The sequence below is a fragment of the Condylura cristata genome, unplaced genomic scaffold, assembly GCF_000260355.1.
Source record: "Condylura cristata isolate star-nosed mole 26May11 unplaced genomic scaffold, ConCri1.0 scaffold00027, whole genome shotgun sequence".
NCBI classification, from domain to species: domain Eukaryota; kingdom Metazoa; phylum Chordata; class Mammalia; order Eulipotyphla; family Talpidae; genus Condylura; species Condylura cristata.
The window spans coordinates 16,115,959-16,139,208 of NW_004567128.1; the positions used below are offsets into that span (position 1 = coordinate 16,115,959).

Consider the following 23,250-nt stretch of genomic DNA (forward strand, 5'->3'; position numbering starts at 1 on the left):
AATCTTTAACAGCAAACTTCCTCTAAAAATTAACATAGGTACAGTATTACAATTATACATGTTTGATTGTTACCCATGTTCTTCCTGTGATAAATTATATGCTTAAAAAAAAAACTAGATACTAAAGAGTTTATAGCTAAATTCTTTATTCAGTTTCTACTTCAGCTCAAATGTTTAAAAATGCCATTTTCCCTTCTCTCTTCCTCTCATTCTTCCGCTGGCTCTATGGAGAAGAGGTTTTGTAAATAAAACCTTTGAGAATGTCCGTATGTAGGCAGACCCCTACCTCTGCAGCGCTAAAGAGAGTCAAATCAAGGAATGTGTGCAGAGTACATAGGACATGGGACTAAGTCATGAAAACTAAGTCTTTCACAAAGGTTTACCCTTTACCTTCATTTAATTCTTACCCAGTTCTCTAAGTTGTAGTGTTTAGAGGACTGTAAGACTTGTTCTTACCTGTGACTGCCATCTGCGAAATTAATGTAGGGAAAAAATTAAAAATTAATGAAGGATATAAACCTTTCCTATTATTTACTGGGTTACAGACTCTGAGTTGGTTTTTATGTTATAACTCTTTGCTGAGCTTTACAGGTGTAGGATGTGTGTGTGAGCACATGAGAGAGAGACAGAGAGATATTAATTTTTAACCATTTAACTTTCAGCATTCTTTTTTTTTTAAGATTTATTTATTTGTGCACACAGAACTGGGGTACAGGCCAGAGGCTCAGGGGCAGTGAGAGGCTTCACCAGAGACAGAGCGGGGAGCAGAACAGGCAGATCGATGAAGTACACTGCTGAAGGGAGCAGCAGGTGAGGCAGGAGAGGTCTGCCACGCCATGTGCATCACCTATGGGCTGGAGATCGAACTCACACTGAAGTGACTGAGGCCGGCTTGCAGTGCAGCATCCTTAACTGTTGTGCCACCAGGGTGGGCCAAGAAATTACCTATTTCTAATTTAGAAATCATCTATGTTAGCAAAAACAAACATTTTACCTAGCATTTCCCACTTAATGAACTGTCCTTTACTAATACCTTGTAGCCTTCTCCCAATTAATTCTATGGTTAACATCGAACTTTGCACAGTGTGATCCACTCTCCAGCACAGTAGCCTTTAATGGGGAGGGTGTCATAAGTGAATTACTATTATGGATTTTGCTGACATCCTAAGTTGTACGGGAAAATAGTAATTTGAATTTATTATCTCTTCTTTGAAATGATTTATAAACCAGACTCTTGTGAGTTTGTGTTGCATGGGTCAGTCACTCAGAGCCTAATCACGTCCAGATGAATGACTAATGTCTACTTGTGAGCTATGCAAAGCTGAGGACCAGACATTAGATCTATGATAATATTCTGTATCATCTGAACACTATAAATAATCTAGAAAGACTTCCTTGTGATGTTCTTCCTGAGATAATTTATAGTATTAACAATAAAATAATTCAAACAACAGATAATGAATAACTCATCCTTAAGGTCAATTCCAAATCTGTGATATACATATCATTTTTCTGTGTTTATAAAGAATTGGTGTTTTAAACTTATAGTCTTACCAGACGATAAGAATCAAGAAATCATTGGCCAATGATAAGTCCTACTCAGTATAGAATCCTGGTTGACAGGCTATAGACCAAGAAAAAATTTTCAAGAACATGCCCTTTGTTTCTATGTCTTTACAGAATTCCTAAAATTCATTTCTGCTATTCTCAAAATATTTCCTTAGGGGAATTTAATAATATTCAGACAAACTTAAGACAATCACTGGTTAAGTACAAATTAACTTCCAAAATCAATCAGAAAACAAGCTGTAGGATTATACATCTGCTGAAATATGGTTTCCTCTTTTATGCCCCCCCCCATCTAAAAGTTATTAAGGAAAAGTCTGTTGCTATGGAAACATTCTATTTGGCACCATCTGTATTCACAATTCAATTGCTGCAAGCCTTCAGCCAATCTCCAGTTTTTAATTGGCAGGCCTTCCCAGAATGCTTTACAAATCTTTTTTTGGGAAGCCAATCCATGAAGCATATCACAATGGAAAACATCAAGAAGGTTCACAATGCAAGCCTCACTCCATTATCTTAAGATCACATTTGTGAGGTCTCAAAGCATTAGACCTTCTGATAATTGCTTGGCATAGGGTCAATGCCTACAATTTATTGCCAAGTTGGCTTTTTTTCTTTTTACCTAATGAAGTTCTCATTCAAAAAAGTATGCATTTTCAAGAAACATTAAGTATTAGGAAGATTCTGTAAAGGAGCTCTGGTGAGAATCTTAAGAAGTAATACACAGATGAATAGAAAACAAATACAGAAAATATAATAAGAATGCATATTTTGGAAATAGCAAGATTTGAAATCAACTATTATTTGGGACAATACTTGGTAGCTAATTTTATTTAACCTTTCTAGATCTATTTTTTTTCAATTTCAAAAGATATATGATGATGAATATAAAGTATGAAGTTTTGGGAAAATTAGTTCATACTCACTGAAATGGCATTTGAAAACCTGTTGATCTAGATAGTCTTGAAAATTCTGGAGTGACAAGGGCTTGCATGTAAGTATTGTTAAAATTTATTAGAGGGAAAGTAAAAATTGTTGAAAATGATTTCTAAGTATATGAATGAACCTGGAAGAAGAAAATATGAAGATTTTCAAGAAAAGAAAATGTCAGCAAATATGTTTGTAGTTGTAAATCAGATCATGACATTCTAATGGGATAAAGATGTAACTCAACATAATTTAGCAATGGTGTTATCTCTTAGGAGGATCTCACAGCACACCCATTTAAAATTATTCTATGTGAACAGTGCCCCAGAGCTAAACAGAGTTGGAATGACACTCTGATGCTTAATGTTGTGAATACAGCAGATCAGCGCCACCACCACAACCATCCTATTTAACAGTTTAACTTTCCCCTTTGATAGTATGTCAGCTACAGTACTTCTCCTAGGTTACCCACACTTTCAAAAGTCCATGTCACTGACTACATATTAATCTTGGTATTATACACACACACATACACATGTATGCATACACACACACACACACACACATATATATATATTTAAATTATCAGTTAAATAATCTATTTTATTGAAAACACTATTTTTGTTCCACTAAAGAATCAGCTATGTTGGTTTCATATATAGCCTGACAAATATCTTTTATATTATTATTCTTGCCTTTTTTTTTCTCTTAAATCTGTGAAAATGATAACCTGTACGCTTCCTTTCTCCCTTTAAATGTGCTGTATGGGGAGGTGGGGGCTTTTCTTCTGTCATTGGGTGAAAAAATGGGCAGAGCCCATATCCTTTCTGACCATCAGAAAATAGAATCTGCTTTTCATTTTAAGATAATAAAATTAGAGTTTCCATTCCAATACATTACTAGATAAGACCTCTCAGCCAACCAGTAAAGGCTGCAATGGGGCCAGTTACCTTGACACCTGCATAGGGCTCAGTGTGCTTCCTTCTGCCCCTGTTAGTCACTTGTCACTTGCTGTTCTACCCTAACAGGGTGGGGTGGGAGGGACAGAGATGTGGAGCAGAGTTTGAAACCAGTACTATCTCTGGTAGAATGTGACAATGATACATACAGAAAAAGTGGGGGTAATTAAATTAAGATAGAACTACTTAGGTTATCAATTAAAGCAACTACTGGTTCAGGAAGACAGTGATATAGAGACATGACAAAGACGAGGACAGATGAAAACCTGGTTGTGCTGAGTCCCTGCCTAAATTAAGACTAACAGGTGGTTTTGATTGTAAGCATCTGAAAAATGGCATAAATATAGAGACCAAGTTTAAGGCAATCTGAGATGCTTGCAAACCCCACACCCATTTACCCCAAAATTCTCTAGATTTTAGCGAGAGTTACTAGGGACTCTCTTCTGAGAAGTGCCCCACCCCACCCCCCGGGCAAACAGATGATTGCCAAGAATTCTCTAAGCCAGGCCCTGCCCCCAGTTGTTGCCAGTATCCTGTGCTTTACCAAACGTTTTTAATCTTCCTCCTTTGGCTGCTAGTTGAACTGCCTGCTTATATTATTCTAGTGCAAATTATCTCTGATAAAATGATGCCTTTGGCCTGAAACATGAGCAAAAAAAACCTTCCTGCTCTGCATTGTTAGCACTCTAGAGATCCTGAACTGGATATAACAGTGACTTTCTGTTTCTGCACGTGGATGATATTAAATATCACTAAAGGGGGTTCATGGAGCTTTTTGAGACCTTATAATCATGAGTTTTCTTTCATTTGCTATCTTCAATACAAGTAAGTTATTTTTTTTTATAGGGTCAATCATTCCCACCACAGAAACTCTGAGTTCAATCATCTACTCCTCCATGTTCCTGAAAAAAAAAAAAAATATCTCTCACTTAAAATAGAATGAGGAGGTCAACTCCTCCCCTTGTCAAAATAGGGAAGTGGTGGGTGGCCATAAAAGAAGAATACTCATGGCAGAATTCTTATTTTTCCAAGTCACTAACTAACTGCTGAATCTCCATCTACTTGCTTTCAAATGGTTGTGTGGTCTTTACAAACCTCACTTTAGTGTCTATGCCATTGTACCCTAGTTCTCAGTCAGACCTTCAATTCAGTATCCTATTATAAATGAAAGCATGGTTTGAGATGCTGTTAAGCCATAATGTTCTACTAGAGAAAGTACCAGATCCTCTCTATGTCATGTCTGATTCTGAAGGCTTATAATTCTGTGCTTGTAGTATTTCTTCTACCTGAAATGTTAGTGATATTTCTCTCAGCTTTTAGGTTCATGTCCAGACTCATTACTTCCATGTTTCATTCCACCTTTACTTCAGTAGATCATGAATATACCATCTGAACCTCCTTTGTGCCATGGACCATCTTAGGTATGGGAAATCTATGATGAATTAGAATAAACGCAGCCAAGTCTCTTTCTCCTTCTACTTTGCGTGTATACTGCACTTATAGCTTGTTTTATATCCAAGTTATTTTCTATATGCATCTATCTCTGCCAATTATCAACTCGGTTGCAAAGGGATTCATAGTTTACTCATTTTTGCACACCCCTTCTCAGAAGTGACCACTAAATAATTATTAAAGTAATGAACAATACGTAGAAGAATGTATAGAGGGATGAATGGATACATAAAAAAATCATAAACCCAGATATAACATGTTTTTCCTATGGCATATATATTCTACCAAGTAACAAATATTTAACTATTTTTTTAATAACAAACACCTTAATGGAGGAGATTGTGTTATTGCTTCTAGGAATACCATAAAGTTCCTAACCTGACCCAATATATGCCGTGAGAATATAATCAACATGCGATGAAAAAATGTGAACAAAAATGTCAATATTTTAAACTTACATTTGCCTTTCATGTACTTCAAATATTACTGAAAACATTTAAATAAAAAGATTAAGTTGACAATATAATTTATCTTTGGTTTTTGGGAAATAAGTAAAATAATCTTTATTTAACATTGATTTATTTGTTTAAATTAGGTCTACATTGATTTATTTGTTTATATTAGGTCCCACTTAAATATTTGCAGACTTACACATTTATAAAAGAAAGTCATCAATGGCCCTCCCTGGTGGCGCAGCGGGTTAAAGCACAGCACTGAGAATCTGAAGCCACTTCCGCATGAGTTCGATCCCTGCCTGCCCCGGAGGTGACCACATGGCGCGGCAGACCTCTCCTGACCCGCCCGCTGCTCCCCTCAGCAGTGTACTTCCTCGATCTGCCTGTTCTGCTCCCTACTCTGTCCCTGGTGAATCCTCTCACCCTCTGCATCTCTGGCCTGTACCCCAGTTCTGTATGAATAAATAAATAAATCTTAAAAAAAATTAAAAGAATTAAAAGAAAGTCATCACTATCATCAGTTCTGTTTCCTTTAGAAGAGGGTCAGTCTATACTTAATTTGCCTCTATAAACTTGAAGGTGAAATTTTATATAGTAAACTCTGAATGACTGTTTTCTAGATACTGTCCTTAATCTAGATATTTAAGGGGAGGTGCTGATACTAAAGTAATTTGAGAGGGCAAGTTGGAAGAGTTACAGCTGTCCAATTTTTTTTTTAATATTCCTGATTAAATTTCATTAAATCATGTAAGAAATTAATTCATGCTCTTTTTGTTACTATCCTAGTACACTGTGATATCAAATAATATATTTTAAGTGAAATAATAACTGTTTCAATTACTTTAGGATACTAAAATGGAATAAAATTAATTTTAGTTTCCAATATTTTCTTGATTCTTTATTTGAAAAATTTAAGGATGGCAATTCTGCCTTGTATAACAAACTGGGTATTCTAGTCAACAGTTGTTATCTGAACTAGACAGTAGTGTGTGCCAATTATAGTGAGGATGGACTTTTATCCTAGATTTCATAGTGAAGATTTATTACATAATCTCAGATCAAAATATCTTTAAAGTTAACCTGTTTTGAACAGTTGTGCCATGTTGGTGTATACAGTTAGAATCAGGATATGAAATTAATGAGACAACACCTTTAATCAAACCATAAAAATATGAGTACCATTAAAATAAAACAACTCTCAAGTATCTAGACTTAGATTTTGATACTTATTGATGTAAACTATCTGGTCACTCTGCTAGTTTCAAGTCTTACGATGTGTATAACTCATTACCTACCTAATGAAGGGGAAAGCCAGCAAATGTAATGTTTTTTAATGGCCACAGCACATCTTGCTGGTTCCCCCATGTTGACATTTATTGTATTTCCCTTAGGGACAACAGGTTACTCAGCCATACATTGTTTTCTTTATATAACACACATTTCCTCCTTTGTCTTAAGTTACAACATTTTTCTCATTTGAGTTCTACAAATCCTTTCAGCAGACATAATAAAAATAAATCATTAAAAATCAAGATAAGGCCCTTCCTGGGGTTGCAACAGGTTGAAAGGCAGCACTATGAAAAAAGTGACAGCTGCTTCAGCAGGAGTTCAATTTCCAGCCCAGGGGGGCACCCCTGTGGCACAGACCTGTCCTGTCTCACCTGCTGCTCCCCTCAGCAGTGTACTTCATCACTATGCCTGTTCTGCTCCCCACTCTGTCTCTAGTGAATCCTCTCACCTCCCCTGTACCTCTGGCCTATACCCAGTTCTCTATGCATAAACAAATACATCTTTAAAAAAATTAAGATAAGGAGAATCCTAATCCAAATTTCTACTTTCAAGATGGGGATGGGGTACTTAAACTTTTGAAGATTAAGTGTTCTCTATATTTCATTTGCATTTTGCTCAAATCACCAAAGCATCCAAAAGTGAACTGAAATACATTTCAAATGCACGTTTTCTGTAAGGATGAAGTATGTGAACTGGAAATGGAATAAGGTGCTTTTAAACTGTTTCTGTTTATAAGAGATTGTATTAAAAAAATAATCCTTTAAGGTTGAGAAATTATTTGCCATTTTCAAGTCTAGCTGCATTTGCCTTGGGTTTTGTTTGTTTGCTTTTTAAGCAGGACATTTTATTAATCTCTTCAGGCTAATTCCTTTTAATGGTGATTCATGGTCCTGGAGATGAGGCAGCCTTTCGTCCCACATAATTGGACAACTAGACTGTGGGGTTGTTCAATCAGTATTTATGGCATGCCTATTATTTTTGAAATAAAATGTGAGAATTACAGGAATTCAATATAAAGAGATAATAGTTTAAAGTGCACAGTTTAGTCAGGGAGGATAAAAAAACACATCCTACATACTAGGAAGAATATCCTCAGAGAGACACAGTATCTGGCTTCCCTCGGCTCTTGGGTTTAGTAACTTCCCGAAGTGGCAACATGATAGAGAGATCCACTACTATGTGAAACAGAGGGCAAGTGTTTCTTACTGAAAAGATTTCTGCTTCTTGTTTTTTCACTATCCATATTTTTAATCTTTCTAAGATCATTTAAATATGACTTTGCTAAAAGGCATGCGGATGATAAAGAAAACTATTGGATGGTTTCACTTATAGGAGTAATATAACAGAAGCAACTAAGGGATCAGGAAAAAAAGTTAACAGGCAACTATAAATCAGAGACATTCTGCAGGGGAGGGGAAGGGAGATGGATCAAAACAGGGGTGGGAAGAGCACAAGGGACTATGATGATGATGCAGGGGTGAACTGGTGGTGGGAATTTACACCTGAGAGGAGAAAGCAGACATTTCAACATTGTACAAAATGGACAAGGAGGGAAGGAGAGGGGGAGGGAGGAAGAGATGGAAGGAGGAAGAGATGGAAGGAAGAAGAGATGGAAGGAGAGGGAAGGAGGAAGGAGAATGAATCCCTCCAGGGATCTGTAAATTCCATTACATTTGGTTCTGGAACAAGCAGAGTGCCTGGAAATTCAACTCATTTCTGACACACCATCGTATATATGACATATTCATTCATCATCTGAGTGACCATATATATAGGACAGATTACAGCCTAGATGTACTAAGTGGTCAAGAATAAACTAAACTAATGGAGTGATATGATAATATACCTCAGAAAGCAATATAAACATAGGAGCTGATTAAGCAAATCTGAGATGCTCTGGACTCCAAATCCACAGGGCCTCCAACTCTTCTGGAGATTTTAGCAACCACTGCCTGAGGCTTTGTACAGAGAAATAGCATTCCCTTCGCCAGTGAGCTGATGTTACAAGGGAAAATCCTGATTCTGAACTCCTTTCACTTTCATACTGGTCTCCCCCAACCTTTTCTGAGTGGCTTGTAACCTCCCCCCTTACTGTCAACTGATTTTTATGCTTATATTATTGTAATGTGGGTTCCCCTCAATAAAATCACATTGTAATTACACATGATAGGCTTGAGCTGTAAATGAAAACCTCTCTACCTGGCTGGAAATTAGCACACTGAGATCCAATCTTGTCTTATGGTTGCCTCATTTATTTAATAAGGACAAGATCTAATTTAGAGGTTGTGGAAATCAAATCGACTCATGTATAAAAGTTCTTTGTCCAATTATGTACAGTTTAACACTGATTTACAGTATGATTATTATTTAGATGTGATTTTAAAATATGAGTAGAATTTGACTTTGCCACATAAGTATAATTTTTGACACCACCAAATTGTGAAATTGGTCCATCTCCATGAATGGGGAAGGAGCATCACAATGAAAGAATAGATGCCAATCTCCCTGCCTCCAGATTTGTGTGAGTTGAACTGCAACTCTCAGAATGCCTTGAACAGACTTCTAGAAAAGGGACCAGCTGAGAAGGGGGAAGAAGCAATGTATACATAAAATGAGGTAGAAGAAAGAGGCATGTAGAGGAGAAACTCTTGGAAAAGAGATACTTGACAGAGACATGTGAGTGGCCACTTCTGGCCCCTGGTCCGCAGCTTTAGTGTTTGACAGAGACAATGGTAGTCATCATCTTGCCCTTGGGGTGGATTAGATGGCACCTTGTGAATGTTGGGTCTCTCTTGTTCTACCTCGCTGGAACCTGTCTAACCCCTAAATGGTTCCTGCTGGTCTGTGCCTTGGACTTGTTCAGGTGCTCTTTGTCCTCAACTGTCCTCCTTTGGGCTGAACCTTTTTGGCTAGGCGTTCGCCTACAAGGGTGTGATGGATAATTTTTGGAGTCTGACTGGGAATGCTTTCTTTTCTTTTGTGCTAATAGATGGGCCACTTAGTCCCTTAGTCCCTCGGTTCCCCCCTCGGATTCACCAAGTTTCAAAATGTTTCATACTTTAATATATGTCCTAGCTCTTTGGGTCATGCTTTTAATGATAAAAACACATTCTATCAAGGGGAAAACTTAGGCATTTTGGATGCCCTGCCAAATGCAAAGGGGGAAAAAATCCCATTCTATTTATTGCTATGTATGCAAAAGTGTATTTGGCATAATACCCAACTTTGTGAAGCACATAATTGGATGGTGTAAAACTCTTAGACATTTTGCAAGTACTAGCAACAATCAAGAGAATTCTCCTGTGTTGAGTCCAATAGGACTGTCTTTCCCCTTTTAGCAGCTCCAACAACAGCTAACCAAAACCAAATCCTAATGAGGAGCAGGTAAAGTTCCACTGTTTCAAAAAAAGAAAGCCAACATGAGTCTATATGTCCCTTATGTTGCTCATAGTACCTTATGTTTCTGCACAATTACACTTGATTTTCACATTTTCAGGTTGACTGGATTTTATCAATTCACACCACAGTTTCCTGTTTAATTATAGAGAAAGGTAGTTCCCCTCATTCTTAGTCTGTGCATTTGGGACTCCATTTTATCTTTTCAAACACTCTGTTGCTTAGGCCACGTTTTTCTGAAAAGTAAGTCAGGCTGCTATATGACTCTCTGGCTTTTCTTCCACCAATTCTGTGTTTTTTTTTCCCTGAAAGCCAGCTGTGGCCCAAGGCAACAGGTTCATGATTTCTGCATGAAAGGGGTAATATGATTCTAACGGTCAGGCTTAATATTACTACCACTTCCTTACAGACTTGTAAGGGCCTTTCAGTGGTTTAAGTCCTGAGGCTCAGGGTTAGACTGACAGATGGTAATAAACCAGACTATGGAGTAGCTAGAAATCTGACAGTGTAACAGTTCCCATCAATATTTTTATTTTACCTTCATATTAAAGAAAAAAATCATAAGGCATTTCACTCATTCACTCAGAAAATACTATGGGGAAACTAGCTTTTTTCCAAGACCTTAGTCCAGAATTTAGGGAGGCAACTCTAAGTAAGACATACTTCTTGAGAAAGTACTAAAAATTATGTGTACAAACATAAGAACAATTACCAGTGTTCATGTATCCATATTTGCAATGTGAAAACCTCTCACCTTCATAGCAGGGCTCTATCAGAATCAACCCTAGAAGATACAGCTGGAGTCCTCAATAATGAGGACAACTGATTGTTTGCAAACCTAGCCCCATTTATATATTGATGCCCTAACCGCCAAAGTGGTATTATTTGGAGGTGGGGTCCTTGGGAAGTTAGTTGGTTTAGATGAGGTCATGAGGACAGGGTCCCAGGAAGGAATTAATGTCTTTATAAGCAGGGGAGAGATCAGAGCTTTCCTTCTCTTCACCACGTGAGGACACACTGAGAAGATGGCTGCACCAAGCCAGAAGGAAGCTACTGGGAAGCAATCTGCTGGTTCTTTGATTTCAACTTCTTGTTCTCCAGAACATTCAGAAATAAATGTCTGTTGTTCACACCACCTATTTATGGTATTTGGTTATAGCAGCCCAAGATGACTAAGGCATTGGTACTTGCCATTTGAAAAGGACGTTTCTATATGTCATTTAATTTACTCCTAACATATGTCATTTAATTTACTCCTAACAGCAATCGGGTGTGGAAGGTATCAGGAGACCAAATTGACAATGAAACAACAGAAGAGCACAGAGATTAAATAACTGGCCAAGGGTCTCACTGGTCACTACAGGGCAGAGTCAGGATTTACATTAAGGATTTTCTTTACATTCAAAGCTTTTAACACAAGGCTACTCTTAGAACTGCTGTAACATGAAGGGAATAATCACCATTGCTGTCATCACAGTCATCATAGTCATCATTATTTCACCAATGACTGCCGCAATCTCTTTCTCCGATCTCCAGAACACAAAATTTTTCTTTTCAAAATCTATATTCCCTATGTGCAACCAGGTTGGGTGGACCTGAGGTAATTATAAACATGTCCAACAACTGTAGAAAAGGTCTTGGCGGGTTCTTTTTCCTTTCAGTCCACACATACAGGATAAAGGGCACAGACTAGTGGCCTGCCAATTACCACTTTGACAATTGTTGGGGTGTCTGATAGAGACAAAGGAACATGGGGTCCTGCTTTAAAAAAAAAATCAGTTTTAGGATTGACATTCCTGTGGAAGCCAGATCCGAAAAATTCTCTACAGATACTCATTCATGCCCGATTGGAATCTTTCTTCCCCTTACTTCACTGAATCAGGGCTATGTGACAAATCATTTACTGAGTAGTAATAGTGTGTGAGTGCTAAAACTAAGTCAAAAAAGGTACTTCAGCATCTGCCTTGCAATTGTGGTTTGCTAGTTCTAGAGGAAACTAGCCACAAAGTCAAAGGGACACTCAAGAGGTTAGTTCCATGGAGAAGCTCATATGAAAAGGAATCAACTAGTCAGCCTCGACTTACGACCCCAAGTGAGAGAGAGAAGTTGTTCCAGCCCCAATCGAGTTATCCAGTCAACACAACCACATGCACCAAAACAGAAGAATTCAACCAAGTCACTTGTGTTTTCCTGGGCTATAGAAAGCAGGAGCGCTAATAGGTGATTACAGCTATTTTTTTTTTAAAGATTTATTTATTTATTCATACAGAACTGGGGTACAGGCCAGAGATGCAGATGGTGAGAGGATTCACCAGAGACAGAGTGGGGAGCAGAACAGGCAGATCAACAAAGTACACTGCTGAGGGGAGCAGCGGGCAGGTCAGGAGAGGTCTGCCACGCCATGTGGTCACCTCCCGGGCAGGCGGGAATCGAACTCGTGGAAGTGGCTTTGACTTCTTAGTGCTGTGCTTTAACCCGCTGCGCCACCAGGGAGGGCCGATTACTGCTATTTTAAGGCACTAACTTTGGGGGCGATTCATTTTGCAGCAAATTCCTTTTCTTGCCTAACATAGAATGAGTCCAGCTCTCTCCTTTGCATACAGGAAGGTCAAAAAACTATTCATCTTTCCTACTTCCTTCACAAATGCTTCCCTGAAGATGGGTACAAAATAAAGACTATTGGCAAATAATTTGTTATGTTGCTTCAAATTATGAATGAGGAGATTTTGGTAAAGAAACAAATGGTAGGTGTAAAATGATTTTCTACTCCGCTACATGAGAAGAGATGAAAAATCTTTTTGGAGTAGACCATGGTGCATCTATAGCCCTTGGCAAGGCTCCATCAAACTAACTGCATGTGATCACTAGGGAGTTGTGTTTTGCTTTATGCTGAGAGGCACTAAAATAGAACAGAAATTCAGGTCTTTAGTTGCATGGCCCATTAGGCCATACGATAAAAATTCTTGTCTATGAAAAACTGGAGTTTCCCCTGGGGGTACATCTCTGTTTTCTCTTTGTCTTACCAGTTCACTTCTATTTGAGTGTGATTCTTTCTATTTATTCATCACCCTCTTTATTTTATCATAGAAAATAAGAAAAATCATTTCCATTAACTGATTTATTTATTGAAGTCATGCTCATTATGTTGAGTTTTTAAAGTGGATGAGTAAAACATTTGCTGATCCAAGTATTTCCCTTTAAAAGGAAATGTAATGAAAAAAATAAGCAATTAATAGAAAATACTATGTTCCTAATTGTAACTACATCACTATAAATAAAATTTGTCTTATTTTTTCCAATTATACACTCACATGGAAGATTAATTGAATATCATCATGATAGCTAATTTGGAGTTAAATCCTACTAAATGTATTTTGATTTTAATCCTCTTATAAAATTAATGAATGAAAAACATTAAAACAATGTTGTCTCACAGTAGACATTAAGTATTAATTTGATATAACACAAGTAAAATTCTATGAAGAAAGAAAAAACCTGCTTTTAAATTTGTCATATATAAGTTATAATTATTCTGATGGATTGCTGAAATTCATTAAGATAGAAAAGAACATATATATTATTCAATATATGTTCTAGATTCCTCAGTAACTAAATACTAATGGAAACTAGATGAATTATGAAATTTCAGGTGAAGAAACACTTGACACTACAATCTAACCATTATTATTAATTTTGTGTCAACTTGACTAGACAATCATGCTCTGCTGTTTAGTTGAGATCCAGTCTAGAGATTGTTATAAAGGTATTTTTTAGATGTGCATAAAATCTAAATCATTAGATTCTGAACAAAGTGGGATAGTCACCAAAATGTGGGTGGGCCTCATCTAATCGCTTGAAGACCTTAAAAGAAAAGACAAAGTTCCCCAGAAGAAGAAGAAATTCTGCCTCCAAATGGCATTTAGATTCAAGACTGCAATATCAACTGTTCCCTGAACATCCAATCAATTGACCTGTCCTGCAGATTGCAGATTTGCCAGCCCCCACAATTGTTTGAGTCAGTTCCCAGAAATCTTAATTTCTTTTTCTCTTTGTGTGTACATATATACAGCATAAACCCACATACACACTCACTCCGCATTTGTCTGGAGAGCCCTATTCCTAGTGAGTAACAGCACTGGAAGGAAAGATTATTAATAATGGATGTGAACTAAAACTCTAAAAACTGGTACTTGATGGTACCATTGAACAAGTGATGCTTTGTTTAATCTCTAGTATACCATCAAGTTCCATTGTATCCAAACATACTTCTTTTAGTTTGTTTCTGAAATATCCTTTAGTTCTGTTATACTGCCCCAAATATTTCATCTTCTTTGAAGAAGGAATAAAACACATTTTGATATACCATCTTTGGAGTCTGCTTTTAGCTTTCACTAAATGCAGCTGAAAATGGAGAACTTTTTCTTTCACTCCCATAATGTCAATGGCAAGAAAATTACTAGAAGCAGACGTCTCACAACTGCTGAGCATAACAGGACGATACAAGGGATAAGAAATCAACATTCTACACTAGAATGACAGTACTGAAATCAAGGGGACTCTTATTCCTCTCTGTCTCCCCTCCATCACTTCTGAGATTAACTAGCACATAGTAGCATTGGAACAGTCACTAAACTGAACTCTTTAGAGTACCAGCAGCATCCTGGTGGATGTATATTCAGAGAGCTGCTTGTAGTTATAACAGGTTGACAGCAGGTGCTAGATGTCAAAAGAAGGAAATTTATACGTTTGACTCCACTTCCTCTAAAATAAGCAGCTCTCTATTAGACAATACCTGAGAGGAAGATATTGGCTGGTGTTTCATTAGCAATAGAGATTTCATAAAATTGTGAAGAACAACAAAGTATTTTTATTTCACCATGAAGGATTTCATACATTTGGTTGTAACAATGAATGATGGGTTGACAAAGCAGCTATAAAACTGTCAGTTAATTCGAAATTCCTGTGAGAGTATTTTTATTCTCATACACAGAACATTCTCTCTTCTGTGGCCTGGTATACCAGCTCTTTGAGAAAATTCACGGTGTGAATTCATTTTCTTAAAATTTATGTGGTGTCATCAGATTTCCCAAAGAATTACAGAATGGTTTAAAAAGGTCTTAGTTGGAAAAGTAATCTCAAAAGTAACAACTCTCTCTTAAGACTTGGCATTCTTTTCCAGAAATTCCTTCTTTGGTTTTGCCGATAATAAGCTACATACATGTCACACCCTGCATATTCTCCCATCTCCAGTTTCTCACCCTGTGGTGGTATCAATCATTTAATGAGAAGCTGTTATATACTGTAGAGCAGCTATTATATACTATCTTCACTTTAGAGACACCATTCAAGTTTACATTAATAACTATCCTACCATCTTAGCTATTGCTATTAGCCAGGCGTAACAGATAAGGGATGCATGGCTTAGAGAAGTGAATGTACTTAGTTAAGGTCACACCATCAATAGCTTGTAGAGATCCACTATTCTGTTCATCTCCAGCAGATATAAGTTGCAATCCTATGATTAGACATCCAAATGCATAGAAGGCAAAAATATAAACGGAGCAACAAAATCACTATATCCAGATTATAGTAAACTGATCATACTCCTAAAAGTTTAAGTTTTCAAATATCTTTCCCTTTTTTTTTTTGACTAGTCAATCTTTGCTATTTGACGTACCTTAGGCATAGAATCATACAAACATGAGCTTAAATCTTAGTCTCTCATTTGTCATCTTACAATTAGACAAATTACCTAAACTCTCTAGCCTTCCGTTTTCGTTATCTAAAAATGAGAACATATTACTTACCCCCAAAGTTTAAAGGGAATAGTAAAAATGAAATAGTGTGTACCAATTACCTTGTTCTTTGTAGTATCTCTTATTCTACCTTTTATTCTCTCTCTCTCTCCCCTTCCTCTTCCTTTTTTCTTTCTCTCTCTTCCCACCCTGCACCCTTGAACTAGATATCAATAATTCAATTTTATGGAGGAGGAAACTGAGATCACAGGGTTTACTGAGATTAGTTATTTGCTCAGGTTCAAAAAGCTAGTAAGTGACCAGCCCAGGGAGCTTGCCTTCAAAACCTATGTCCTATTGTCAGAGATCTTTAGGATGGTAATGGTGGGAACTATGGAAGGAGAGGCTATCAAAACAAGGCTATCAGATGTCAGACAAGTACGTTTAGCGAAATTATTTGTGGAAAAAGCAGAGCAACATAAGAGAGCAGTTCTTTTCCTTATCTCCCTTGCTGCTATGCATGGTGTTAGGATATTATAACTTACAGTAGTGTAATGAGCACGAACTGGAATTTTTTATAATTCAGAAACCCCTAAGACAAACAGAGAGCCGTTTTATCTGATTTTGGTCCCCTGACCTGGCCCTTTTGCAGAAGAAAATGACAGGAATGACTGACACATTCAGCACCCAAAGAATTAAAGAGAAAATGAGAGGTCTGAATATTAGAAGTAGCAAGGCAAATCTGCCTCCTAAATGTTGTTTCCATACCTTGGATATTGTAAATAGTGTTGCTCTAAACATAGGAGTGAACGCTGAAAATGGAATTTATTCTCTCATCCATATTATTGCAACATGATTTCCATCAATATAATCACCTGAAAACAACGGATACCACGGGTGTGGTTTTATATAGTGAAACATGTTGATATTTTGCAGACCCAATTACTTACTTGAGATTTTAGCATGGATATTACTAGTAGAGGAAAATTGCTTTTTTTAACTGGACTTTCTCTCAATAGAATGTAATAACGAAGTATAGATTTTCCCAACTGTTCAAAGTTATGAACTGGGATTTACCAAGGAGGGAAAAATGTTTCATTACAGTATTATATACTTATTGAACATATTTCTTTATTTAGATGGTTCCTTTTTAAGTATTTCTAGAAGTTCCAGGGTAATAAAAAAGGAATACTGAAATCTTCAAGTAAGAAAATACAATTTTATGATCATGTTTTTTCTTTCTGTTCATTCCCTGAAAACCAAATCTATACTAAGAAAAATTCTATTGTGAACATGACTGAAACTTTATGAGTATTGAATTTCCATCCCATTTCATAGATTTCAAATGAAGAGATAAACTGAAGCATATCAGGGCTGCAAATGACTTTGTTTAGATAAACATATCTTGGTAGCAGCATTAGAGGCTCGAGGCATATTGGGAACTAAGATTCTGGCTCATGCTCTTAATAAGCAATATGACATGTCTCAACAGACACTTGCTCTTAAGAAAATGCTTTTTTGGAGTTTGAATTGGAATCTTTCCACTACACTGCAAATATTCACAAGGGTATTCATTCCTAAAAGACAAAAGCTTAGAGAAGCAGAACTATTGAAATCACTGGATATTAGCAGAGAGATGCAAACCTGCCCTCTGGTCACTCAATTTTAATCTACATCATGGAAAAAGTCAATACAAAATATCACAAAAAGACTGTAAAGGATAATGGAAAATGTTTAGACAATGTTGAACAGATACTGTAAAATAAATTAGTGTTATTTTGCTCTTAGGGAGAAAATAGAAGTTATTTTTCATTAGTAAAATAATAAATGACTTTCTTTAGAGTATGCTCAGATTTGCATAAACATCTTTGCCAAATTTCCATATTTCTCAGCAAGAAACAGATCATTTAACTATGTTATGGACATTCAGTCTCATAGTGAGTAATCACCCAGTTCAACGGGTAACATGACTTAAGCAGTCAAAATTACACATACAGTTAATACTTTGTGTCTAGGGAGCAATCAATAATTAGTTATAGTTATTATCACTAAGTATTTATTTACGTAAATCACTGGGTCAGTGTGCTGCTACCTAGTTGATAAGACTCATGATTCCACTGTGATGAAGGCATATACTAAGACATCAAATTTTGTTCTTGCCCTGATAGATATAAAAATGACATCCTTTTAATTACACAGGATCATAGAAATGAATTACTTTCCTCCTTGTCCAAAGAGAGGGAAAACACTGACCAGTTTCTAACCATACTAGCTCCTCTTTTCCCATGTTTCAAAACTGGACAATATTTTCCACTTTCTCTTGTAATTAGGTATGGATACATTTTAGTTAGCCAACTATGAACAGAATTAATGTATCCCACCTCCAAGGCCAAGCTTACGATAAATCCAATGAACATCATTCTTTTCTCATTTGTTCATTAAATGCACTGGATACTGATATTCTGGACACAACAGTTGGAAGTGGTTTGAGTTCCTTTATGACTTCACAGAGGACTGTTTATTTTGGACTGCACTGGAGCAAAATAACTTCCAGTGGGATGAGCCACCAAGATTTGGGGGAGTATCTGTTATAGTGGCTAGTGCTACCCTAAATAATATGTTTAAGCAACAATAAGGAGCTAAAGTTTCAAAACCAATAAAGGTCTATTTTAATTAACAATCACTACAACTGAAAGAGGAAATGTCTTTAGGAACTGAACTAGAACACACATAACTGCGGACCAAAAGAATATTTAGCCCTAGTCCTAGTGATCATTTAGCTAAAAAATAAACAAAGAAAAAAATAAATTAATTAATAAAAATAAAACAAGATGGTAAGTGGTAAGAATACTAGAAAGAACATAGAAAGAAGTATTTATAAGTTTCAAGTTGTCGTTTGTTTGTTTCATAAATTTCAGCAATTTGACTAACAATACTCTGCAACTGTTTCTTCCTCCATAAAACGGGTAAGGTGACTCAAGCAGTCAAGTTTCCACATACAGCTAATGCTTGGTGCCTAGGTAGTCATCAATAAATAGTAGCTGTCACCACTAAGTATTTATTTAATATGTACACGCATGACTAACAGTATTTTTCAAATATTAATCTTTAATTCTGGTTACTTTTCTCCTCTTCTAACATACTGGCAGCCATATATTCTACTTCCACTTTCATGGGGACATTCTGAAGAATGAAAATTATGTAACATCCATTCTTGGCTTTTGAATTTCAAGAGCCTAGGCCTGGTGTATAAAAGAAGACTTGGGAGAAACGAAGATGATTAAAGAAAACTTTCCCCACTCCTCCCACTAGAAACTGTCCCTTGGTAAGGGGGCACTTGAGGGAAAGTAAGAAATTTCAGTATCAATATGTATCCCAGAGGAAAGGTTGGGGGAGGGGAGGCCGAAAACCCAGAGAAATCCAAGAGAATCAGAAAGCAGAGGTGACCTGGGTCTCATTCCTCAGGAAAGCTTCTGAGGAAAGAGGAGAGCAAGTAGTTTCCTCTACTCTTCCTTCTACCCCTCTTCCTAACCCCAGACAAGTCTCTCTGAATCACAGACTCTATATTGTAAAGAAAAGAGGACTTCTTGTGTCTAGGCATTTGGGCCTCAAGCAGACTTCTAATGTTCCCACCCACCTCAGTGTGCCCTGAGGAGTGGTAAGGTGATTTCTGACAGAGATGCGTCCAGATCTGAAAGTGCTAATGCAGAAGGGTGTGAAAGATGTCTCAGGGAACCACAGCCTGCTTGGACCTAGGGTATGAGGGAAAGACTCAGATCTCCATAGATGTAGCCCAGACAGATGACTTGGGAGCGAATGTTCTGCCATAACATGCTTGCCAGGCCCTTCGCTGCAAGCTTTGCAACTACCTAAGTCTGAACCGATGAAATTTCCATTTCCTGCAATCCACTGAATAATCACTGCAAGATAATGCTACAGACTGACAATCTTAGCAGTTATAATTTACAACTACTTTGAAATCATCACATTTCACAACAACCATTAGTTGCAAACATTACATTTCTTGTGTGATGGGTGCATATGCATGTAAGTTGTTGCTGAAACTTTTCATATGTCTTTACGTTTCACGTGCCTGTTAAAAGACTTACTTCGATCAGTAATGACTGTTCTAGCCTCTTGATTGCTGGTCTTGTTTTTCAAATTCTGGGCAGCAGTAATCAGTTCTTCCAACTGGGGGCGCCTCTGTTCCAAATCCTGTAGTGTTGCCTGAAGAAACAAACATCATTTAATATTGTGGTTTTTCAATCTTGCACATTGCTTTTATGTAATACAAAGTAAAGTGCAATATTCAAACCATCCAAAGCACTTTTAGAAATAAAAAAAAAAAGATGTTACTGGATATACATCTCTAATGTGCCAGGCTTTACAGAGAACAATTTAACAGGGAGAGTGCTTCATTCTTATACACAAAAATATTTCAAATGAAAATCTTGATTATAGATTTGCTTCACTATTTAAGAGCTTAGACAGTGATGCCACAGAACATATATGGTTTACTTAAACCACACATGTGATCCATAGGCAAGAAACATAATTTTGTGTTCTAACAATGTATTTAAGAGGAAGAGAGCTATTTATAGTTGCAATCTCATTCTGTGTGGCATCAAAATTATGGCATATGTTTTAGAAACAGAAAAAGCACAGAAGCAATTTAAGAGATATAATTTATTTAGCTTCTTTATATTTATGATTCTTCACCTATAAATTGAGGTGATGTTGTTGAGCTAAGTCATTTTTCTCTAAATCACCTCCAGTAAGAATCACCAGGCTCTGTTACCTTACTGCAGAATGAATAATTAAGTAGGGAGGGGAACTGGGAATCTACATTATTAATAAAGTCTACTTAATTCTTTTGATCAGGTAAGTTTAAAAAGTGGCAGCTTGGTCATTAGCTTTCATATTCTGTGTTACTCACCTAATACTGCTTTAAATAAGGGAACTAAATAGCACGAAGTTCATAAACACTGTTTTAAAATTTATAGGTAGGTAGCAAAGTTAACATTAAGAAATCCCTCCTTCCCTCATCTGTCTGTCTATTGTCTCTGTTACACTACCGTCTTTACACTACTGGATCCAAATTCCACTGATATTTACAAAGGAGTTTGTGAAAACTAAGATCTCTCCCTTGTTCTTGTTCTAAAACTGAATATATATTTATTTTAGTTTGGGAAATGGTACGAGTATTTATTATTAGCTTATAACCAGTAATTGACAGGTGTTTTACAGGTTTCTCAATTTTACTCCTAATCACCACAATAGAAACCAAAGCAGGAGTCTTCAGGATTTCAAATCCCATGCTTGAGTATGAGAAAGTGAAGAGATAAAATGTAATAGTCATGCTGATGAAGCTCAGTTATCTACTATGCCCTTTGACTCTGGTTGATTTTCTGAGAATTTTTGGTTTGGGAACAACCAAATTGTGATCATTCTATAGTAGGATTTTTTTTTTTTTTTTTTTTTTTGGTAAATAGGATATTAAGTCTTCTGATTTAAGTTCAGTTGCTTTTGGTAGTATTCACATAATGGGAGAACTTATCCAAATATTAACACATCTAGTTTGAACATTCCCCTCTCTCTGTGCTGAAAGATTGGAGGGGCTAACTTTTAACAAATTTTCCACCTTTGTAAGCTGTGATTGCTCAGAAGAAAAATCCAATTTTCAGGTTTCTAACTTTTATGGTTTCTTTACACAAAAGGGTGTTTGAAATATGGAACAAATTGCCAAAGACAGCCATTGAAGTAAGTGGCATAAGTCAGAGAGAGAGAGAGAGAGAGAGCACTGTTCAAATTCTAAAGTGGGGACCATACAGATTATATACGACGGGACGGTTTGCAGGTATAGAATATTCAACTCTAGTTATCTGTAACAGCAAGGTGACAAAGTGCTTTGGGATTCCTAACTCTTAAATATTTAATACATTCGATATAGAACTTGCAAAGGAAACAAATTTATCTACTTATTCATTAATATTATGAATATCAACTGCTACTCAATTAACGAGGTGCAGTTTATGCCAGAGTGGACAAATGCATAAGCTATAGTGTATGCAATTTAAATTAAAGTTTGTGTTTAATCATATTTGGACTTTTTATATGATACAATTATTTTTATGGTTAATTTTTCTGTATTTAATTTTAATTCTCCCTCAAAAAACCAGGCCAGTCTTTTGCTTCTCAATTTTGGATCAATTATTCAATGTTAGCTATACTTTCCCCTTCCTTTTAAGATTCAAAGTTCACTTAAGAAGTATGTTGTGTTGAGTAATTTGATCAACTTTAATCTGAAACTTACCAATGTGTAAATTAAATCTGACCACAATGCACAGCTTTGGCTGCTAAAATTAGCGAGCATGTCAATTTAAACTTAAACCAAGCCATTTTCCTCTCTATTACAAAATAGGTCTCAGGATATTGTGAAACCTGTTCTCTAGTTGGGTGATTCTCTAATTCCGCTGACAGACACATGCTTTTTAAGCATGTGAGAAGATTATTAATGGCATCCTTTGAAGCAATCTCCTTAAAAATCTAAGGAAATTCACAACTGCAATAAATCTGTGTACTGCTAAAGTATTTTTAAAAAACCAAACTCTATCTAATACTTTGGTCAATATATACACATATAAGTATATATACTTAAAAAAAGAAAGTAATGTAATATATACATTACTATGGGATGTTTGGACATTGATATGGTTATTAAAGAGTAGTTTCTCAATAGAGTGGAATAGTCACTTTCTCTTTTGACTTTCCTTCCAGAAATAAAGGGAAGGGATTGAATATGACTTATATTTGAGTATTTTTCACCAAAATATAAAAACAGTGACTCAAAGATTTTCTGGCTAATGAACAGAACACCCAACTGCATGAGCAATTACTTTTTTTCTTTTCATTTGACTGTATTCTATTCATTTGCTATTTTAATTTCATTTACAGTTTAGTTTCATAATAGCAAAACTTCACAAATGCAGTGACTTTCACTTCTATTCCACTGAGCCACCCTATACATGCGACACCTTAGGTCAAATAATTAGTCGAACTATCCACCTCCAAAGCATCCACCTATGAAATTCTGTTTCTTATTCCCCAATTTGATGCTCTCACTACTGTATTCCCTCAGAGAGACTCTCTGACCTGTAACCTTCAACCTCATATGACCCCAGTCTTCTGTCATTCAATTTTTTCTCATTCCAGCTTTAGTGGTTGACATTCTTCATGCTAAACAAGTGGAATGGTAAATAAGCTAATTTATTTTTCTGAGCCAAGATAGTCATTACATGTATAACTGAAGTGAACAAAACTAAAACCTCTACATGCTTAAGAGTACCTAAGCATGATAACTGATCTTATATGGAGTCTCTTCTGGAAAAACAAACACAAGGGTAGGAAGGAATCGATGCTATTTCTAAGGAGTGCTAAGCCAGCTAGAAGGCTTGAACTAAAAACAGCTTA

The 23,250-nt window shown here is 36.4% G+C and overlaps 1 protein-coding gene across 2 annotated transcripts in view; it reads right to left on the reverse strand.

The window, feature by feature from the left end:
- Window positions 1-23,250, reverse strand: part of DMD (dystrophin) — a 1,782,468-nt gene that overhangs the window by 524,804 nt on the left and 1,234,414 nt on the right. For both annotated transcript variants that reach the window (XM_012730298.1, XM_012730297.1), the window contains one exon: window positions 19,890-20,007. In XM_012730298.1, the coding sequence (XP_012585752.1) occupies window positions 19,890-20,007 (118 nt within the window). The remainder of the gene's footprint in view (window positions 1-19,889; window positions 20,008-23,250) is intronic.